We start from the raw sequence: 21,091 nt of genomic DNA, 5'->3' as shown, positions 1-21,091 counted from the left end.
GGGGGGGGGGGGGGGGGGGGGGGGGGGGGGGGGGGGGGGGGGGGGGGGGGGGGGGGGGGGGGGGGGGGCGGCTAGGTTTGAATATTTTGCTACACGTCTTTGGATCCTGGGTGTTTTTTGTTTTTTTTTTTTTTTTTTATATTACTTTTCTGGGAAGTGTGTTATATGAACCTTTTCTACTGGAACTGATCTGATGTGGACTGCCAGTGACCGCTCTTGTATGTGTGTGTTTTTGTCCTTTTCTTTTTTTTTTGTCCTTTTTTTGGCTGCTAGCAAGATAGACCGAGTTCCGGCGAAAGAGGCGCGGCGCCGCACAGGCACACCCAGTCTCCTAGAGTTTATAACGAAATAGATCTAATGCAGAGTTCTTACGAGGCCAAGTTTTTTTGGGAGCCAGAGGCCCTAGGGCGAGCGTTAAACTAGTAGTCTTCAACCAGCAAAGTATATTACGTGAAAAAGGCAAAAGCCTGTGGTTGTCCCGGGCATCATTTGTTTTACCTCGCATTGAAAATTTCCAACTGGAAAACTGAAACACAACTCTCTTTTTTTTTCTTATTAGACTTCTTAACTGACTATCTCTCTCCCCCCTGTCATTTCTCGGCCTCACTAGTAACTAGTCCTGGCGTGATCAGTCCGCTTCACCTTTGTACACCACTACTGAGTACGAACTACATCTCGATTGTGACGCGGACCACCGCAGGCCCGGTGGAAGGGAAGGAGGGGAGTGAGGGGGGGGGGGGGCCGCGATAAGGCCGGCGAGCAAGCAAGTAGCAGCAGCAGCAGCAGTGGTGTGTGTGTGGGCGTGGGCCTTGCTTGGGGTTCCCGCCGGGTCACACCATCGGTGTGCCAACGTGCGTCTGGTTTCACCCTCGCATAGCTCAGCATTGCTTTCCCCAGGGTGTTCTCATGCCCGGTGTGTGGTGTGTTGTTTACTCTCTCGTCCGGACTGGGCGGGAGAAATTCCAAATCATGTTTGGCTGGCCAGTCCTTGTTTTTTTGCATTGACGGTTGCTGGGGGAGGTTGGTTTCCAAACAGACTGCGCTGCAGGCAGGTGTTTGGTAGCGAGCCCGGTTGTCTAGTTTATCTCTCTCTACTACATATGCCATCGTGTCATAGAACCAGAACACTGGATAAGTTCCTAACTCCCACGTTAGGAGGACTGGGCACGCCATCCTGGCGGGAACCTCTTTTGTTTTTTTCCACTTCTGTCTCCTTTTTTTATTTTTTGGTGTTTTTCATGCCGGCGGGGCCCGGAAATTACACCCCTTTTTTTGATGTTTGGCAGGCGATCAGGCGAGACACCGCCAGATGGGACGACGCGGTGAGGGGCGGGCGGAGAGAAGCGGGGGCCAGATGAGCTGCTGGCTAGTTAACTAACTACTACTAACTAGCTGCCAGCCACCACCGCGTAAGACAAGACGGATAGACAGGCACAGCAGCAGCAGCGAGTTTTCTCCGCGAGAATGGAGCCCTGGGGCAAAGCTTCCAGAAAGACCGGCGATCGCCTTAAAAATAGAGTCTGGCGGGTGGGGGAAATGAGAGAGTGGTTCCCGGGTCCCAGGGTGAAAGAGAGAAAGTATGGAGAAGTAATGTGAGTGGTCCCGCAGTGCCCATAGCAGCATAGACGGGCGGTGCGATAAGACGACAGCAGGCCATTTTGGGGGGGGGGGGGGGGGGCGTGCGGGCGGGCGCAGCGGTGGCCGGTGCGCGCGAGGGCTTGGGAGGGGGAACTTGGGAGCGAAGATCGCAATGTCTGTCTCGGGGCGGAGGGGAGGGGGAGGGAGGGCTTGGGGGGATACTTGGGGGGGGGGGGGCGGGAGCCCGGGGGCGGACGGGCGACGAGCGCGGCCGTTGGTGGCAGCCCGGGGGGTGGTTTAGGGGGGGGGGTTAGGGGTGGTTAGGGGGGCCCTTTGGCGAGGGTTGGCTAGCCAGGGGTCCCGCCTCATTCGCGCGGTGGGCGCCTGCGTACGTCACGGCGCGCGTCCACCGGCTCGCCGTATTTTTAGCCCGCCGAAGGATCGCGCGCGGCAGCCTGGGCGCTGCCCTGCCGGTGCTTGATCGGGGTAAGGTTTGCCTGCCTGCCTGCCACAGGACATGTCAACGCTCGTACTTCGCCGTCCTTCTCTTTTTCTTTTTTTCCTGCTCTATACTACTTATTATTACTGGTATTCACCACGCGGGCTACCCGCCGGCCAAGCCAGCCGTGCTTCCCCTGCGCCGTCGCCGTGGCCCACCGCGCGCATGTGAACTGGCGGGCCAGCCCAACTCACGTCAGCGCGCAATATAATAATTTATTGATTGCGAGGATCGGCATTGCTCACCACACGCCCTCACACACACACTCTCGCCTCAACTAACTAACTACCAGCCCTACCGCGAGGGATGCGCCCGCCCGCCGCCGCTGCACTCAAACGCGATGCGCGATGTCATGGCCCCCCTGCCCGCGCAATTCGCGCCCATTGGCGCCCTGGCGAGCGAGAGAAGGGCAGATCGCGCTGGTGGTTCATCCCACCGGCTGCAGGAACCACGGAACTCGGCTGCCCTCCGCTGCCACCACCCTCGTGGTTCGCGCCCGTTTCGTTTGCCATCCTTTCAACCCTGTCGTCAAATCCCTCGATCCATCCCGAATCCAAGAGATGCGCCTTGCTTATGTAACATTAAGATCACGTGACCTTATATCCACGTGATCTGCTTTGTCAGACGCAACGCGTGACGTCGCTCGGTGGCTGCTGGGCAACGAAAGCGCGCAAACCCGTCGGCCCATCGCTGTCGCTGTGTATAGCTACGCCGCGGCTGTTGTTCTGCGCTGCGCACTCTCTCTGCTTGGACGGCGTTGGCCTTCTTCTGTCCTCTATCTGTTTCCCGTCGTGCTTTGCTCCAGCTAGCCCGCGATCAACACGCTGGCGTGCCATGCGAGGCTCCTGTTGCTGCACCTGACCCCTCTCTACCCCCCATCTTCATCACCATCATCAATCAACAGTCCCCCCTGGCCGGCCCTCTCCGATCGCACGAACGCGCAGATCATAATCCCCGAGTGAACGCTGTTCGTAAAGGAAACATCATTCTACTCGCTTCTGGCGCCTCCGGTTCTTTGTTTGCCCACGTCGCCTCGCCATCCGATCGGCAACCCTGTAACTACGGAGTACCTCTAACACAATCCTACCCTGCCTTTTTTTTTTTTTTTTCCGTTGCGCGAGGATCTTGCCCTGACGATTACCGCGGCTCCACGCGCCCATGGCTTCCTTCCTCACGGATCTGTGGTCCAGCATCTTCACCCCGGGCACCACACCGGCGCTCCTCCTCGCGACGAATGCCACTTTCGCCGCCCTACAGGTCCTGCTGCTCGCGCTACTGTATGCCACCCATAGTATCCACTTCATCGTCCTCTCGGGACTATGCGCCGCTCTGTGGTGGTCGATTAACTGGTTTGCTGCCGAGCTCGAGGCCGTCAAGAGGAAGGAAGCGCTGCAGAGGAACAAAGGAACCGCGTCGCCTGCTGGTGTCCATGCCGATGCTGCCGCCGCTAACACGCCGGCCAGACAACATATGACGATGCGACCTCCGGGCGCTATCATCGATACTACCTCCGACAGTGACACCGAGACGGAGCTTCTAGCGAACGAGAAGGATGCCACCTTGTCCACCGCTGCCACCACCACCACCCCTGGCGCCACCTCGCTGTTTGCCAGCAGCGTGCCTGCGTCTCGGAAAGCGCCCGCGCCGCTGGTCAAGCGAGACTCCACGCCGTCTGCACCGAACCAGCTGCCGGGCTCGACAGCCGCTGCCAGCAGCAACAACAGCAGCAGCGAGGCCAAGGTGCGCCAGCGGCACGCCCCGCACCAGGATAGCAGCTCGGGCTACGCCAGTACGGCCAGTACGGACAGCGAGTGGGAGAAAGTGGAAGGAGGAGCTCATTGATTTAGCGGAAACCATATTTTATTTTTTGGTTTTTTTTTTTTTCTGACTGGCATTTGAAGCATTTGCATCCATCCATACATTGCGAGCTTTCTTTCATATTTTTATTTTTTTTTGGCATCTATCTAAACAGGCGATACGGGCCGTCTCATACACGGGCCCCCCATTCTCGCAGGTTGTAGCCACGCATACATACATACATACACATACATACCCCGGCTACGATCGCGGGGTCAGGAATAGAGCTATTTCAACAAGCCGACAAAACTGGCCGTCATGGAGACACTCCCTTTTCGCGCCTTGTCTCGCCGTATATCCAGGCTGTAGATATGGACCTCGCAGTATAGCGCCAAGCTAGACGATCACGTGACCGCGCGTCATCGTCGCCGAAGCGCAACGACGACCAACGACACACCTCAAAGCGCCGCATGAAGGGGGGATGAGCAACGGCGTCAACCTCAACGTCGCCCACCACTCTGCTCTGCTCTTTCAACAATAATGCATCCGTCGCAATGTTCCCCAACCCCCCGCTCGCCATAGGTCGCAAGCGCGTGTTCGACTCCGTCTTCCCGCCCTCGCCGCTGTGCTCCTCCACCTTCTCGTTCTCCTCGCTATCACCCACTCTACATAATGATGCCTCAAGCACTACTACCACCAGCGGCAGCAGTGACGAGAATGGCGCCAATATCCTCGCCACCCCGCTCCGCGCCATCATGCAATCCCCCCGCGCCCCGCTAGCTCCTCCTTCTCCATCGTCGCCGTCGCCATCATCGGACGCCGAACGGACGCTGTTACAGCAGCAACAGCAGCAAGAAGCCGCGAAGTTGGCGGACGCGTGGCGCACGGCGACGCGGTTCCTGTCGTTTGCCGACGACCGGCTTGTTTTCGACGGGCGGGTGGACGCTGCTGACGACGAGAGCCTGCGGCGGCGGTGGTGGTGGTCGGGCGGCCAGAAGCGCGGGCGGGCGCTGCTGGCGCGCGAGGCGCTGGTGTGTGTGGTTGGGACGGCGTTGGGGGAGGAGCGGTTGCTGGAGTGGTATATGAATGAGATTCGAAGGCATTTTCTGGCGAATTTTCGGGATGCGATGGTGGAGGTCGGTGGGCTGTCTCTGTTTTTGTTCGTTCGATTGATGTTTGTTTGTTTCTAACGTGGAGGTTTTTTGCAGGAGCTGAAGAGGAGAGGCCAGGAAGGCGTGCTGCCGCGGATTATCCGATTTCTGAGGCTCGCGCACAGCGTGTATTATGCGCCCTTTGTCAATCACGTTCTCCCCGCGTTGAATTCTACCGCGCGCAGCGCCGCCTTCTCCAAGGTCCAGCAGTGTTTGGCCTCGATTACAATATACTCCATACCGCATGCCGACTTCTCCTACCTACTAGCCGAAGAACTGGCCACTGAGAGCCTGATTATCCTGGCAATCCACAATGACAATTCTGCCACGACCGACTGCCAGGCTGTCACGGACGGAATGGATGTCGACCAGTGCAATTCGGTCTTCTACAAGGACTGGAAGCACGAGCCATCGGCGGCGCGTCGAGCGAGCCTCATGCAGGAATACGACAGCCCACGGGTCACGGCGGCACGCGAGAGGCTCCTCGGCGTGCTGCAGGGCGTGCAGGAAGTTGGGCTGGGCGGGAACAGGGCCCAGAAGGTGTTTGCCGAAGTGATGAATAATTTGATCACGGAGTTTGTCGCGGCTGCATATGCGGGGGAGTGGGACTCGCGGTCTCTCGTGATCGAGCACTTGCAGCAATGGGTTGAGAATATCTTCGCGCGGCTGGTTGTTCAGGTCTTGCATATATTCAGGCCCGCAGGTGATGATAGTGGTGGTAATGATGATGAGAATAGCACGGAGCCTGATGATCTGGTCGTGGCGTTCAGCGACGTGGAGAAATGGAAAGAAATCGGCCTCGCTAGACTAGGGGCACTCCGGATCAGTGAGCTATTTGAAATCATTGTTGAATGGGAGTCTAGTGCCGGTGCGATTGAGGACCTCAAGCATTACACAACAAACCCTTCTACACGTTTCTACCTCACCAGCTCATTTTCAGCCACGCTTATGAACCGGCTTCTCCACCCCGGCGCGTCGACGGTGGATATCTTGCAGCTATACATATCGATAATCCGCGCCTTCACGCAGCTCGACCCTAAAGGCGTGCTTCTCGACCGAGTCGCACGTCCAATCCGCAGGTATCTTCGAGAACGTGAGGACACGGTGAAGGTTATTGTGAGCGGGCTCTTGACAAACACCGTCGGCCCCGACGGGCAGCCGGTGGAGAGCGCTCCTGATAGCCTGGGCGAGCTGTCTGTGGAGCTCTCCAAGGCGCAACAGCTCAGTCTCCCGGACGACAGCGGTGAACTAGACTGGGACGATATGAACTGGGCGCCCGACCCCGCAGATGCCGCGCCGGACTACAAGCGGTCGCGGCACTTTGACATCATCGGCAGCTTGGTCAGTCTCTTCGAGTCCAAGGATGTGTTTGTCACGGAACTGCAGCAGGTGCTGGGCGATCGCTTGATCCAGAAGAAAAAGGACTACGACCTGGAGATATCTGTTTTGGAGCTGCTGAAGCTGCGGTTCGGGGAGTCGTCGCTGCATGCGTGCGACGTGATGATGCGGGACGTGGTTGATTCCAAGCGCGTCGACACGGTGATTCGCGCGGACCAGCGGCTGGAGTGTCGAGAAGAGCATACGTCTTCCCTCGACCGGTCTCTGGTGGACGACCGCGACGACGACGTGCCCGAGATCCACGCTAAAATCCTTTCCCGGCTCTTCTGGCCATCGCTGCCAGACGACAAGTTCCGGGTGCCCGACGAGATCGCGGCGCTGCAAGGCCGATACTCGGCTGGGTTCGAAACGCTGAAGCCGTCGCGCAAGCTGACCTGGCTGAACGGGCTGGGCACGGTCACGGTGGAGCTGGACCTGGAGGACCGGGTGTTCCGCGACGAGGTGACGCCGCTGCAGGCCAGCGTGATCTACGCCTTCCAGGGTGGTCCCGACTCGTCGGGCTCTTCCCCGGTCACGAAGTCGATAGGCGCACTCGCGACGCAGCTGGAGACGTCGGCGGCGCTGGTGCGCAGCGCATGCCTGTTCTGGGCTGGCAAGCGTATCCTGGTCGAAACGGCGGGGGGCACGTTCGGCGTGCTGGAACGGCTGCCGGACGAGGATGATCATGATCGTGGCGGCGGCGGCGGCGGCGGTGAGGAGGCGGCCGACAGCGGCGCAGGTAGCGCGGCGATGGTCAGCTCGGCGGCAGAAGCCGAGGCGGCGCGGGCGGCGGAGGCGGAGGCGAAGATGAATGTGTACTGGCAGTTCATCGTGGGGATGCTGACGAACCAGGGCGCGATGCCGCTGGGGCGCATCATCATGATGCTGAAGATGGTGGTGCCGGGCGGGATCCCGTTTGGCAGCGAGGAGCTCAAGGAGTTTCTGGGGCAGCGGGTGGCACAGGGCCGGCTGCGGATGGTGGGCGGTGGGAATTACAAGCTTGTTGTGTAGTCGTGGGGGAGCATCTACGGAGTATCTGTCTGCGTTGTGCCCCCTTTTTTTGCTAGTTTCTATTCCCTGCATGGGTTGCGTGTCGGACTTGATATGGGGTTGGCTGTGTGAAAATGACGGTGTGAGAGAGAGAGGAGGGGTACCCCGGGCTGAAGAAAAAGAAGACATGCGGAGGACGCTGCGGAAATGTATGGACATGGTGAAGCTAGTACGGAGTATACAGAGTCCTACTGGCTCGCTAGCCACAGTTTAGCTGTCATGCGTAGATACTAAGACATGCGATATCTAGACAAGGTTAAGAAAGTAGCATATGCAGGGCCGCAAACCTGCTGCAGGCCGTACTCGCTAGTGATGTGTCTTGGGCCTCGGTTCTCAACAACCGACCACTCTCTCTCTCTCTCTCTCTCTCTCTCCACCGGTACACCTCACGGCAAGCCCCAGCCGCGCACGCGGCGAAAGACAAAAGCGCGGTCGTTGCGCAGGCCGAACTCGGCCCAGTCGTCGGTGAGGCGGTTGTGACTCCAGAAGCCGCGCCAGACCAGGCGCGTGTTGCTGGCGGCGGCGGCGGTGGTCGAGCGCAGCGAGAGGTGCAGCGCGTAGGTGTATTTGGGGTCGACGCCCTCGGTCTCGATGAACACGTCGCGCGGGTCGTGCGGGGGAGTAGTGGGCGGGCCGTGGGGGGGGGGAGACGTGGTGGGGGAGAGGGAGGGGGAGGGGGAGGGGCCGGGCGGGTCGGGCGGTGCCAGGCGCCAGCGGCCGCGCAGGGCGGACTTGAGGGCGGTGGCGGCGGCGGGCGGGAGCGGGTTGGGGGAGACAGCGGAGGCGGAGGCGGAGGCGGGGTCAACGGCGGAGGCGGGGGCGGGGGGGTGGGGATGGTGCGGGGGCGACTTGACGGCGCGGACGGCGTCGCGGGTGAGGTGCGGCACGACGTCGGCGGGCGCGGCGGTGGACAGCAGCGACAGCACGGCGCCGTCGGCGTAGAAGCGCAGGTAGCGGAAGTACGTGACCACGTGCACCGGCGCCACGGCAGCCGCGCGGGCGGCGGCAGTCGGCGCGTGCGCGCCTGGCCGGCTGTAGTTGACCGTGCTGATGTACACGCCCGTGAAGCGCACGCGCGGGCACGTGCGGAACGCCTGCGCCCACGAGCGTGCGGGCGGCGGCGGGCAGCGGACGACGCGGGGCGGGGGACACTCCAGACGGCCACCACCACCACCACCATCACCGCCGTGCACGTCGCACGCCCACGCGTAGTGCATGCCCGCCAGTCCGAATGCGCCGCCCTGGCATACGCGCCGCCACACGCGCTGGTCACGAGCCACCACCAGCGCCAGCCGCCGACACGCCCGCGCCGCGCGCGCCAGGCTGGCCGGGTCGCGCAGCGCCGCGTGCGCCAGGATCTCGCCCAGCAGCTCTGCCGGCAGCGCCGCCAGCGGGCACGGCAGAAGGGGCTCCGCCGGCGTGATGGGCGCGCCCGCGCAGGACGCGATCAGCGCGGGAGTGGACAGGGCGGGTGATGTGGCGGATGCTGCCGGTGGTGGTGATGCGGTGGGGGGTGCGGGCGGGCAGTGTTTCTGGCGGTATGCCTGGTCGACGCCGGCGTCGAGCTGCGGCCGTTAGCACACGGTCATTTTTCATCAAGGATACTATCTCACCTGGTACGCCCGCCGGTACAGCCGCACGCTGTCGCCCAGCTGCCCGCGCGCCTCGTGCGCCGCCGCCGCCTCGAAGTGCTCCAGCGCCGACCGCGGCACTGCCGCCACACCCGCGTCCGCTGCAAACCCGTCCTCCTCAGTATCGTTCTCATTGTGATCCGTCAGCCGCAACGCCTGTGTCCGTGCCGCCAGCCCGCCCGGCCCGCCCGCTTCCCTGGGCTCCTCCTTCTCCTCCGCCACCGCCTCGGCCTTCTGGGTGGTGCCGGCTTGCGATTGCGGTTGCGGTTGCGCCGCCCGGCGGGGGCTGAGCTCACGGCTCGTCTGGCCCGCAGGCTTGGGCGGTTCCGCGGCTTCAGTGGCCGCCAGCGTCGCTGGTGCCGCCCGCGCGGAGACCTCCGCCAGCCACTGCCGGCGGAACGACTCCAGCTCCGCGCTGTCCTCCATGGTTATCTCAGGCGGCAGCGGTGCGGCGATCGGGGGTGGGGGCCATGCGTGTGCGCAGTGTCTAGTTTGTGGTCCTTCGAAGTGCGCTCTCTTGTCTTCTTGTCTTCTTGTCTCTTTGTCTCTCTTTTCCCTTCTCTTCTCTCGTCGTCGTCGTCTCTCGTATTCGGCGGTAGATTGGTCAGCCGCTAAAGCGGCACCAGGACGCCCGCGCCGATATCTCCGGCGCTACGCCCGACCCGGCTAGCGCGCCGCCCGCCGTCATAATTTCGTTTTCTCTCTTCTTCGCTCTCTTGCTCGCTCTTTTTTGATATCTTCGACGATGCGCGGCCTGACCATCGTCGCACCCGGAAACATTGGCGTTGCACACCGACCTCGAGCAACGGACCCAGCGAGCGAGACAGCGAGAGCGAGAGCGTGAGCGAGTGCGCGCCGCCCGAGATTGGATGCCGGGCCGCACGCCGGGAGCGGCTCGACCGGACCAGGCGGAGCAGGCCCAGCACGCGGCGGCCGGCGCGGACGATGCAGTGTCGGCCAGTGGGAGTGGGAGTGGCAGCGGTGGTGGGTGCGGTGAACGGGCGGCCTCGGTGTCGACGAGCCAGCGCATGGTGTCGGCCACGGCGGGCAGCATCCTGACGTCGTTGCTGGGTGAGTGACTCTCTCTCTTTCTCTTTCTCTCTCTGTGGTATGGTGCTAACGGACTCCTCGCCAGTGACCCCTCTGGACGTGGTGCGTGTGCGGCTGCAGTCGCAGCACCTGGCGGTGCCGCAGACGGTGGCGTCGTTCAAGGCGCTGCCGGCCAACCTGGGCGTGACGGCGTGCTGCCGCGAGGTGTTCTGGGTCGGCGACAACGCGCAGTTCTGCATGGCCGGCAGCCATCCCAGCACGAACAAGAACATTAGCAGCAGCAGCAGCAGCAATACGAGCAACATTCGCAGCACTAACATGAGCGGCCTGGCGGCGGACTGCACGCAGCGGCGCACGTTCACGTCGACGCTCGACGGACTACGCAAGATCGCTCGGCACGAGGGCGCACGCACGCTGTGGCGCGGGCTCAGCCCGACGCTGGCCATGGCCATCCCGGCCAACGTCATCTACTTCGCCGGCTACGACTGGCTGCGGTACGACGCGCGCAGCCCGATCCGGCGCGCAACGGCCACGGCCGGGTTTGGCGCGCCCGACCAGGCGGCGGCGCTGGCGGCGGGCGCCACGGCGCGCGTGGTGGCGGCGTCGGCCATCAGCCCGATCGAGCTGTTCCGCACGCGGCTGCAGGCGGGCGGCGGCGCCGACCACTTCCGCGAGACGCTGCGCGGGCTGCGGCTGCTGGCGCGCGACCACGGTGCGCGCGTGCTGTGGCGTGGCCTGACGCTGACGCTGTGGCGCGACGTGCCCTTCTCGGGCTTGTATTGGGCCGGCTACGAGGCGCTGCGGCGGCAGTTTGCAGCTCAGCGTGCGGGACGAGCGGAGGCGGCGGTGGCGGACGGCGCGCTGGCGGTGTTTGGCGAGAGCTTCGCGGCGGGCGCGGCGGCAGGTGCAGCAGCGGCCCTGGTCACGACGCCGTTCGATGTCGGCAAGACACGGCGCCAGACGGGGCCGGCGTCGCGGCTGTCGATGGTGGGCTTCCTGTGGCACATTGCGCGGAGTGAAGGGCTGGCCGGGCTGTTCCGCGGGTGGGCGGCGCGGTGCCTGAAGGTGGCGCCGGCGTGTGCGATCATGATCTCGAGCTACGAGGTGGGCAAGGCGGTCAGCGGGGGGAAGTGATTGTTTTGTCTCTGTGTCTCGTGTCTTCTTCCATATCTTCTCTCTCTCTGTATCTAGCCGGCGTTGATATGTGGTTTGGGTCTGTATGGCATGCCGTTCTCGTCCCCGCCGTCCCCGTGCAGCCCGTACAGCCATACCGTCCAGCCACTCGCCTGACTAACCGCCGCCCTCTCGCTAGTCTCCTTACTAACTCCCTCACTCACCTCCATCATCATCATCATCATCATCATCCGCCATCTTCACCTTCACCTTCCCTCCACCACCTTCGCTTCATTGTTCTCGCCGTCTCCTCTGGTCCCCTCTCCCCCTCTCCCCGCCCTCCCCCCCGCCGCCCGCCCGCCCGCTGGCTGCACCATGCCCCCCCGCGCCCTCACCGGCTCGTTCGCCGTGGCCGACGCCGCCAACGAGGTGGTGTGCCCCCTGACCAACAACGATGGCTCCAACTGCCGCAAGCGCTGCCTGGGAGTACGGCGCCCTCTCTGTCCTCTCTGTCCCCTCAATGCGCCGTCTGGCTGACCCGCCGTCGTGCAGGAGAAGCGCTACCGCTCCATGCAGGAGCACATCCGCCGCGCCCACCCCAGCCACTACATCCCCAAGCTGCCCGCCACCGAGGAGAGCTTCCAGTTGATGGTGTCCACGCCGCCCGACCAGCGCCCGCGCGCGCCGCCGCCACCGCCGCAGCAGCAACAGCAGCAGCAGCAGCAGCAGCACCCGCCGCAGCTTCAATCGCAGCACCCGCAGCCGCCGCGCCACCGCCCACCGCCCCTCCCGCAGCAGGACTTCCTCCCCGCCGCCGTGGCCCTCGCCCAGCTGCAGCAGCACCATCACCACCGCGCCCAGCCCGACTGGGACTCTGAGCCGGCACGTCCGCATCTTATACATCTACATCCATGTGTTCCCCAGTACTGACTGCTGCAGGACTCCGACGCCGACCGCCTGCGCTCGTCCGTCGAGCTGCCGCCGCTGCGCGACCACTTCAAGCAGGACGCCATCCCCGCGTTCTCGCCGCGCCCGCCGCGCGAGCTGCTGCCCTCCATCCTTGCCCACTCGCCGCCCGGCCGCTCGTCCACGCTGCCGCCCATCCAGCGCCGCGACAAGCTTGCCCGCCCGCGCAAGGGCTCGCTCTCCGCCGCCCGCCGCGGCAAGCACGAGCGCACCCGCTCCAAGGAGCTCGCCCGCCGCAACAGCCTGTCCGACCGCAAGGCCCTCTCCGCCGAGCCGCAGACCGCCGCCTGGGTGCAGGGCAAGCGCTGGGAGGACCTCATCGAGGCCGCCACCTCCGCCACCGAGGTCGACGACGACCGCGACCACACCCCGGTACGTTCCGCTCAGTCCTCTCTCTTCTCTCCGCCAGCTAATCTACTCCAGGCCCCCCATTCGCCGTCCTTCCGCTCGCTCGCCAGCGTCACCTCCGCCCCCTCCACGCAGAAACACCGCTCCTCCCTCCCGCCCGCCTACCAGTCCACCCCCGGCCTGCCCTCCGCCCAGTCGTCGTACCGCCAGTTCGGCCCCCTATCATATACAGCGTCGCCACTGCAGAAAGCGCTCACGCCGCCGCCCTACGAGCACGGCGGCCCGCCCGACACCGATCTCGAGCCGTTCCCGTCCGTGGAGTCGTCGCTGGACTCCAATTCCTCCATTTCCGGCAAGAACTTCCACTTCTCGGCCGCCGGGCTGCCACCGCTCGCCGACTCTAGCCCCGTGCAACCCCCGCGGCCGGGCACCAGCGCGTACCCGCCGTCGTCGCACCCGCACCAGCTGCAGCCGCACATCCGCAACCGCATCCACCACCGGCTGTCGAACCCCACGCCGCTGAGCAGCCACAGCGGCAAGGACGTCCACGTCTACTGCGCCGGCTGCGCGCGGCCGTGGCCGCTGCGCGACTGCCTGGCCTGCACCGAGTGCATCTGCGCCGCGTGCCGCGAGTGTGTCAGCCTGCTGCCGGGCGCGACGGGCGCCAGCCCGCCGTCGATTCTCAACCCGACCAGCAATCCAGGCAACAACGGGCTCAGTGGCCACAATGGCATCACGGGCACGCGATTGCATCTGCCCGCGCGGCGGGGCTGTCCCAGCTGCGGCGTGATCGGCCGCAAGTGGAAACACTTTCAGCTGGATTTCCGGTGATACAACAGCTAACATATTTTCTTTTTTTCTTTTTCTTTATATATATCGCCCCCGATCTTGATACGACCCATGCACGCCTGATGCTCGCTTTTTACGATATCCAATGGTTTTCCTTTTTATGTCTACAGCCACGAGACGGGCGTCGCATGCCCTGCAAATGCCCCCCACTCACGATGCCTGGGGGGTAGTTATATACATACAGTCATCGCACATACAGCTTCGCATATTGGCGGGATCGGGAGCTCCGAGCTCCAGTTGAGTTACGTGTTTTTGAGTTTTTTTTTCTTGCGGTTGGTTTCTTGGAAATGCTCGTGTTGCTGCGGTTTCCGGTTTGCCAGGGTAAAAATAACACACAAAAGGGAGCCAATGAGGTCGAGTCCTTTTTTTCGATGTTACTTGTTCTTTTCGGCCTGACGTGTTCTTGCGATGCTGCCCCCCTCCTCTCTCTCTCTCTCTCTCTCTCCCTCTCTCTCTCTCTTTCTGCTGTGGATGTTGCCATCGCCCTTTTGTGATGCGCGCGCCGACGGCGGGTTGATCCCTGTGCCAGCGCGGCTTCTGTATATAGCGTCTTGTTCGTCTTTTTGGTCGCCTGCTTCTTGTACATACATGCATACATACATACATACCTACATGCTCGTCACTACTACTACGGAGTACCCTCGCGCGTTATTTTTCTTTTTTGTCGTCTGCAGATCACCTTATGCACATAACCCGAGCTAGTTCGACTAACACGTTACATTTGCCCGATCTTGTGTCAAAGCTGTCCCCCCTAAGCTTGAAATCCTGAGATTTGTCTCGGTTTCACAAGCTGGGCTTTTTTTTTTGCCTCCTCCCCCTCCCTTCCCCTTGCCCCCTGCGAAATAATTAATACACATCGCTGGAGCTGAGAGATTCAGCCACACAAAATAAATAATCATCATCAGCCCTGAAACACGGAGCAGCTTGAGCTCTTTATTTTATTTCATCATCATTATTAATTTTTTTTTTTTTTTTTGACGTAGCTAGCTTTGCGAAACAAACCCAACCCGTGTCATAAAAAAAAAACAAACCCCTCAGCAAATTTCCCTCGCGCAGCAGAATGTCATCCCCCTTCTTACGTTTTTCATTATTATTATTATTATTATTATTATTATTATTTTTCTTGCTCTTCTTCTTCTTCGCTGCTGCGCCCCGGCGGTACCCCGGACTTGCCAGGTGAGAGAGGGGGGGCGGGCGCGGGCTTGGCCCGGGGAGCTGCGAGCCCGAACGGGAATGGCCGCACGGATTTAGGCTTTTGGCCCGGCGTCATGTGGCCCGGTTTTTGGGCGGTTCGGCTCAGGGGGAGCTTGCAGGGAGGTAGGGAGGTAGGGAGGTAGGGAGGTAGGTTAGGCACGCCGGAGGGAAGTTAGTCAAGCAAAGCTACCCAAGGTAGGCGGTTTTCGGCAGCTCGGTGCGAAAAACAACTCCTGCGGTTGGTTGGGCGAAGAAACGGATTGGTGTCTCGCTGGGAGGAACTGACTTGCTGCTGCTGCTGCTGTAGGAACCTCTGGCGACGGGAACAGTAATACACACCGAGTATATAATACCGGCAATGACATCAAGCGGGCAACCGGTGGGTTTTGTTCGTCTTCGTCTTCGCCTGCGTCTCTTCCTCTCTTCTTTGCCCCCTTTCTGGCGAGAACGGCCGAGGTTGGCGCGCGCAGGACTAACTAGCCGTGTTGGGCCTAGCGCGGACGGGCGCAGGTTTCGAGAAGGAAAGAAGAAGAAGAAGAAGAGAATAATATAATAATAATACGGAGGACCAGGGGATATTGCAATCAGGGGGATGAGGGAAGACTCGTTGCACGCCCAAGCTGCGCTAAGCTAAGCTACGCTGTCTCGAATGCCAGGAATCCCAAAAAAACCAACAATCACTCCAAGCAACGCTCTTTGGACGCCAGACAGCTCCGAACTAATCGAGTTTGATAAACACAAGGAGACACGGTATAACGAATGCCTATGGGGACAAGATATAGTACTTTCACAAGGTGGGAAATAAAAAAAGATCCACCAAGAAATCCGCTCAGAGTAGAATGAAATAGACGCACCCACACATAGAAAGAGAGAGGAATAAAAAAAAAGGGAGTATATGAGTAGTTAGCACAGAGAGGGAAGTATGGTTTCGACATCAAAAATGTCAAGAAAAGAAAAGAATAGAAATTTCAAAAGAATGATAGAATATCGCACTTGATCCCCCCAATCTCATTCTCCAAAACCCCCCTAAAACACCCACAATCTCCCTCTCAGTGCCGCCACGGAGGCCGATCGCCCGCCGCACTCTCGCGTCCCGACCGCCCCTTGGGCATCGGCAGCAGACTCACGCGCCGGCTGGCATGCCCCATCGCCGTGCCGGGACGACTCGGCGTCGAGCTCTCCCGAGAACCCCCGCCGCCGCCGCCGCTGCTGCTGTATCCGCCCATGTAGCTCAACCGGCTGCGCGCCGCCCCCGGGGCCGGCGTCGGCGTGCCGGGCGACTGCTTGCGCAGCTTGCTGTACGGCGGCGGATCGATCAGCGACGACGACGACGTTCGCGGAGCCGGAGACGCCGCGCCCGAGCGCCCGCGGTGGTGCTGCTGGTCGACGCGGCTGTGGGGGCGGTGGCCCGGCAGCGGCGACGCGGACGACTCGCGGCTCAGCGGGCTGCGCGGGGCCAGCTGGTGCGAGATGCTGCGCGACGGGACCGGCAGGCGTCGCGTTGTCGACGGGGACCCGGGCGATAAGGGCCCGTAGGCGTGCCCGATCACCAGGTCGCTGGTGTTAGCGCTGTTGTTCCATCGCGGTTTGAGCGGGTTGATCAGACCCGATGTGCGTGAGGCGGGCCGGGCGGGAGGCGTGGGCGATGGGCAGATTGTCTTGAACTTGGGAGCGGGAGGTTTCAACGACGCCGTGACCGTTGAGATCGACCGTGGCGCGGGCTGTCTCCGTGTGGTTTGGCTCGGCGGCGACACCGGTTGCGGCAGCGCAGAGTAACGCCGGTATTTAGAGGAGGGGGTCCTTGATGCAGCGTTGCCCGTGGCGCTGCTGCGTCGTGAGCCGTTGGCCGTTGCGCTTGATGCTCCGTTCGCCATGATCACAGACGAGGCGGGTGAACTTTCGGGCGTATCAAAAGCACTCCGTGATGCGTGTGTGTCCATCGTAACCACCGTGGAAACCGAGTCTCGCAGATTGTGGTGTCTAGAAGCCGCAAGCTCATCTAATACTGCATCCATGGCTCTCATCTTTTCCTGGAGAGACTCGTATCGTGCGCGAAGATCAGCTAGCAGGCGAATCACCTCCCCATTGACAGTTAGACGGTCATTGATGCCTTTCTGGATGATCGAAAACACCCGCTCAATAGCCGATCCGTAATGCTCTTTCTTTGCCTCGAAGTTCTCTGCCCTCTTGGCCAATGCTGCAGGGTTGCTGTGTTGGATCCCGCCATGGATAGCTTCTTGTAGCTTGTTGACGCTCCGCTCGACCGATTCGCACATTTTCTGGGCCTGCTTGCCAGCATTTCTAAAGACGATGATCCACCTATCTTCCCCCAGCTCTCTTCTTAGCGCTTCAGCATCCATTTCGAGTTTCCTGTATCCGCTCTCGAGTCGCTGCCTCCGGTCATCCAGCTCGTCACAGGCGCTTGGGAAGGTGTTCTCCGATTGAGCACGGAACATCGACAATCTCATGGGAAGAAAATCAAGCGAGGCCCGAAGCGGCTGCATCCGCGCAAATAGGGCGAGAAGGGTGGCTTCGTCTTGAGGGCTCTGGGACGTTTGAAGATCCAGCTGAGCGCTTCCCGGCGGAAAGACAGGAGCAAAACTGAAGTTGGGATTGGATGGGGTATTGCCGTTCGCCGGAGATTCCTCCACGATGGTTTCCAATTCATTAATATCCAGACCATGTGCCGGGTCATTGTCCATGTCCGAGATCACGGCCCTATGCCGTTTTTCCTCCATTTCAAAGATTAAACGAGCGAGGTTCTCGATCTCCAGGCCTACGTCGCCCAGCACTGCATTCCAGAGCTCTTCCCACTCCATGGCCAGCCCCACCTGTTGCTTCACCCCTCTAAGCAGGGATCGCACATTTGCCCAATTTTGCAGTGTTGATTCCATTTGAATAACAATGCCATTGAGTTGGTTGGCGCCCACGTCAGCGATATCGTTTCGAAGCTGGACATCCTCAATGGCCTTGACATAGACATTGACCAGGCTTTCAAATTTTGTAATTGCTTTGTCGACATCATCCAGCCCTTCCCTGCCGCCAGCGGCTGCCCATTCCACGTCGTCGTCGGCATCCAGCCCCCCCAATACTTCCAAAGACTTGTTTATCCATTTTTGTATTTGCTCAGCGGCCTGCGTGAGTGCTTTTACGGCAGCGCTAGCGGTGGGGATCGCGGCGATACTGGCTTCTAGGGTGGCGGGCTGGGGCAGGATGATAGAGGTAAGTTGCGAGAGCTGATTACTAAAGGACGCTCGGGATAGGGAGTATATTGAATCGGTGCGATGGAGTCCAAGAGGATTAAAGTAGGATTCGACGTTCGTAGCAGTGGAGCTGGCAGGAGGAGCAACGGGCGGACTGTCTTTGGGCGGTGGAGTTGGGCCCCGATCGCTGTCCCTCCTCCGAAGACCTGGTTCTGGGACCTTCTGTTCCACAGAAGCAACAATTGAAAGCGAGTCACGAAAGTCTCCGGCCCGCTGCGACCGATCCCGCGGGCTCTCATCGGCTATGGACATTTCCTGCGGTGTGCTGTGCGTCGCTGAAGCCACGGATCCGGGTGCAGGGTTATCCGGCTCGCGCGGCTCAACACATTCGGCCTCGTCTCGCTCGCTGGCGGAGGCCGGCTCCGGGGTCTGGGTGGTCGACCGCGCACCAGCACCGCCCCAGGCTCTTCCTTTCTTCTGAACCTTGATGGACAGGTCTCGATGGAGGCTGTCGAGCTCCTTCAGATGCTCTTCGGGGATCCTGCCTATTCGACTGCGACTGCTGTTGCTGCTGGTGGCTGCGTTCGCGGCGGGTTGGGCGGTGACGTCGAGGAGCTTGACGCGCGCGGCGAGGTTCGGCGACAGACGGCGGAGAAAGGCGGGCGAGGTGCGTGGAGGCTTGTGGCCGGGGCCGGCGGGCGCGGGTTGTAAGGGGGAGGTCGCGATAGACGAGCTCGTCGTGTGCTGCGTGACGGACGTGGCACTCGACCACGAGATGGAGCGGTGTGCCACCGGGCCGGGCGATCCTCGAGGATCCTGCTGCGGAGCCCGCGAGGGCGAGAAGGCGGCGGCGGCCGCAACGGGGGAGTTTGAGTCGGAGCGAGACGCGAACACGGTTGCGGGCATGGAGACCTGGATGCCACAGTCCGCGGTGTTGCGCGGGCGCAGAGTGGAGATCAGCTTGACGGAGATGGTGGTGCGCGTGGTGGAGGTCTCGACGAGCGGCGGCGGCGGCGGCGGAGGAGAAGAAGGAGGAGGAGGTGATGATGAAGCTGCAGGGGAGGAGGAAGCAGTGGTTGTGGTGGTGTTGGTGTTGGTGGTGGTGGTGGAGGTTGCGGTTGGGGATGTCGTCGGAGGCATCGCGGGCGTGGGCGGCGGCGGCGGCGGTGGAGAGGGCGGCGGTGGCTGCTGGCCAAACAGCGAGGCGCGCAGCAACGCCGTGAGCGCGCTGAGATAGCCGTTGCTGGGCGGCGCACTGAAGCCCGCCACGCGCAGGTCCTCGACCACCGCGTCCAGCACCCGCACCGGCCGCGGGAACGCGAATTCTACATGGCAGCCCGGTGCGGCCGCCAGCGGACGCCGCGCGCACGCCATGCCCTGGCCGTGGAAGAAGGAGTCGCGGGGAGTGGGCGTATACAAGAAGCTCCAGCGCAGCATCTGGCTACTGGTGCATTATATTGGGTGTGTATGTATGTAGATGAGTATGGAGGAATCAACCAGCTCGCCATGCCTAACATAAAGAAATGAAAGAAGAAGAAAGAAAAAGAAGAAAATGCAACGGGATTACATATGTAGTTATGTCTGCTTTGTCTCCAGCCCAACCATACGGCGCGGCCGCCCTGCAATCCAAGGGCGCCGCCCATCAGCCGACCACCGCGACGCCGTTGCAGACCGATGGCCGTATGTATGTCGGCCGCTCGCTATGTATGTGCAAACTCAGAGGCACACGAGACAGCAACCGACTGCGTGTCTCGCAGCTCCAGAGTCGAGTGAAACGCCAGCCCGCCGACGTGTACCAATGAGCGCCGCCGATGTGCAGCGCCTGCAGCGCCCGTGCAGCCGACGTGCGCCCAAAGTCCCGCTCACTGCTCGGGCTCATGCTCCTCATCGTCGTCGTTGGGGAGAGCGGTGGCGAGCGCCGTTTGCACGCTGCTGTGATGGTGGTTGTTGTTGTTGCTGCTCCAGTCTCGCATCAGTTCGCCGCGCACGCTTTGGCACCAGTCAAGCAGCGCGACATCGAGCTGCCGCCAGGCCGCCGCGCTGTCTCCATTGACCACCGCCAACGCGTCGACCTCGAGTTTGACCTCCCACCGGATCTCGGCTGCCTTCACCCAGTAGCGAATGTTGTCCGCCATCCGGTACGGCTTCCGCACGTCCTCGTGGAACGTCCGGATCTCCCCAAACGGCCGTTTCGACGCCCTAACGGCCGCGTTATGCAACCGCACCAGGCGGCGCCCGTCTTGCCAGCGACTCAGAAACGCCGTCGGCAGCGCGCTGCTGCTGTCAACCGCCTCCCAGGGGGGCATTGTTTCATCGGTCTTCTCAAAGCTTTGCAGGAACATCCGCTCTCTCTCCCGCTCCCGCCCCGACCAGTCGCCCGTGGCCCACGCCCAACTCGCTCGCCTCTGCGTATCACTGGCCTCCAGCGCCCGTTCGTCTTCGATCATGACCTCCACTCCCGAGATCCATGCAAGCATGGTCTCCCTTTCCTCGCTTCTCAGGCCACCCGAGAAATTTCGCCCCGCCCATTTCTTGAGCACGTCTAAAACACTCAGTAGTTCTTCTCGTATCTTCTTCTCGCTCTTGATTGAGTCCAGCCGTACCGGATTCTCGTGAGAGGTGTAGTAAACCCTGGCGGCTCGAATAGCAAGGGTCACCATATCAAGGATGTGCATGCCTTCAATCTCATGCCATCCTTGCGGTGGTTTCGGGGGCACAGGTCTCTCCAGAACTTCCTCCCCGGCATCCGACAACGCGTCAGGCGTCTGATCACGCGAGGGAGACGCCGCCGTATGAGCCGCCAGCTCGTCCTTCGTAGCAGTCAAGACGGTTCTAGCTTTGTCCAGGGCGGACTGCAAATCCTTTCTGAGTTTCTCGATATCTACCAATGGCGGCAGATGGTGCGTGCGCACGCTGTAGGTGCTGACGGTCGGGGGCAGCATCAGGGGCTCCGACTCGTCCCACTCCTCGGCAATATCACTGATCTCCTCGACGGGGCTCTCGATCAAATCCTCGCCAAACTGCGCATGCTGCGTGACCATAAACTTCGGGATATCCGACCCTCTGGCCTTCTTCGCTCGCGCCAACTGGCCGCCCTTGCCGTCCAGCAGGCCGGTTCTCGCAAAGTAGTACTGTAGGTGGGCGATACTGCCCAGGCTCATCACGCTCTCGCGGTTTTTCGCCGACTCGGCGAACACGGCGCCCTGCGGTCGCATGTAGCCGCGCCTCCGCGACGAGGTGGAAATCGACGATCGGCCATCGCCAGAGAAATTCGAGATCGAGGAC

At 61.5% G+C, this 21,091-nt stretch overlaps 7 protein-coding genes across 7 annotated transcripts; 4 read left to right on the top strand and 3 right to left on the bottom strand.

The window, feature by feature from the left end:
• Positions 1-3,235: 3,235 nt before the first annotated feature.
• Positions 3,236-3,919, top strand: LOZ57_004810 (uncharacterized protein; the record flags this gene model as incomplete). Its single annotated transcript, XM_049253850.1, has 1 exon — positions 3,236-3,919. One exon carries the CDS (start codon positions 3,236-3,238, stop codon positions 3,917-3,919), a length of 684 nt encoding a protein of 227 aa, XP_049107162.1.
• Positions 3,920-4,428: 509 nt separating this feature from the next.
• Positions 4,429-7,413, top strand: LOZ57_004809 (uncharacterized protein; the record flags this gene model as incomplete). The annotated part of the gene is made up of 2 exons (XM_049253849.1): positions 4,429-5,010; positions 5,083-7,413. The coding sequence occupies 2 exons, from the start codon at positions 4,429-4,431 to the stop codon at positions 7,411-7,413; spliced, it is 2,913 nt and encodes a 970-aa protein (XP_049107161.1).
• A 425-nt stretch (positions 7,414-7,838) lies between these two features.
• LOZ57_004808 (uncharacterized protein) lies at positions 7,839-9,509 on the bottom strand (the record flags this gene model as incomplete). The annotated part of the gene is made up of 2 exons (XM_049253848.1): positions 7,839-9,017; positions 9,066-9,509. The coding sequence occupies 2 exons, from the start codon at positions 9,507-9,509 to the stop codon at positions 7,839-7,841; spliced, it is 1,623 nt and encodes a 540-aa protein (XP_049107160.1).
• Positions 9,510-9,952: 443 nt separating this feature from the next.
• Positions 9,953-11,267, top strand: MTM1 (Carrier protein, mitochondrial; the record flags this gene model as incomplete). The annotated part of the gene is made up of 2 exons (XM_049253847.1): positions 9,953-10,154; positions 10,219-11,267. The coding sequence occupies 2 exons, from the start codon at positions 9,953-9,955 to the stop codon at positions 11,265-11,267; spliced, it is 1,251 nt and encodes a 416-aa protein (XP_049107159.1).
• A 354-nt stretch (positions 11,268-11,621) lies between these two features.
• Positions 11,622-13,391, top strand: LOZ57_004806 (uncharacterized protein; the record flags this gene model as incomplete). The annotated part of the gene is made up of 4 exons (XM_049253846.1): positions 11,622-11,732; positions 11,799-12,128; positions 12,186-12,584; positions 12,636-13,391. 4 exons carry the CDS (start codon positions 11,622-11,624, stop codon positions 13,389-13,391), a joined length of 1,596 nt encoding a protein of 531 aa, XP_049107158.1.
• Positions 13,392-15,652: 2,261 nt separating this feature from the next.
• Positions 15,653-19,180, bottom strand: LOZ57_004805 (uncharacterized protein; the record flags this gene model as incomplete). Its single annotated transcript, XM_049253845.1, has 1 exon — positions 15,653-19,180. The coding sequence occupies one exon, from the start codon at positions 19,178-19,180 to the stop codon at positions 15,653-15,655; it is 3,528 nt and encodes a 1,175-aa protein (XP_049107157.1).
• Positions 19,181-19,668: 488 nt separating this feature from the next.
• Positions 19,669-21,021, bottom strand: LOZ57_004804 (uncharacterized protein; the record flags this gene model as incomplete). Its single annotated transcript, XM_049253844.1, has 1 exon — positions 19,669-21,021. The coding sequence occupies one exon, from the start codon at positions 21,019-21,021 to the stop codon at positions 19,669-19,671; it is 1,353 nt and encodes a 450-aa protein (XP_049107156.1).
• Between the last annotated feature and the right edge of the window lie 70 nt (positions 21,022-21,091).

The sequence above is a fragment of the Ophidiomyces ophidiicola genome, assembly GCF_022830035.1.
Source record: "Ophidiomyces ophidiicola strain CBS 122913 chromosome Unknown scaffold_21, whole genome shotgun sequence".
NCBI classification, from domain to species: domain Eukaryota; kingdom Fungi; phylum Ascomycota; class Eurotiomycetes; order Onygenales; family Onygenaceae; genus Ophidiomyces; species Ophidiomyces ophidiicola.
This window is presented reverse-complemented; position numbering and strand designations above follow the sequence as displayed.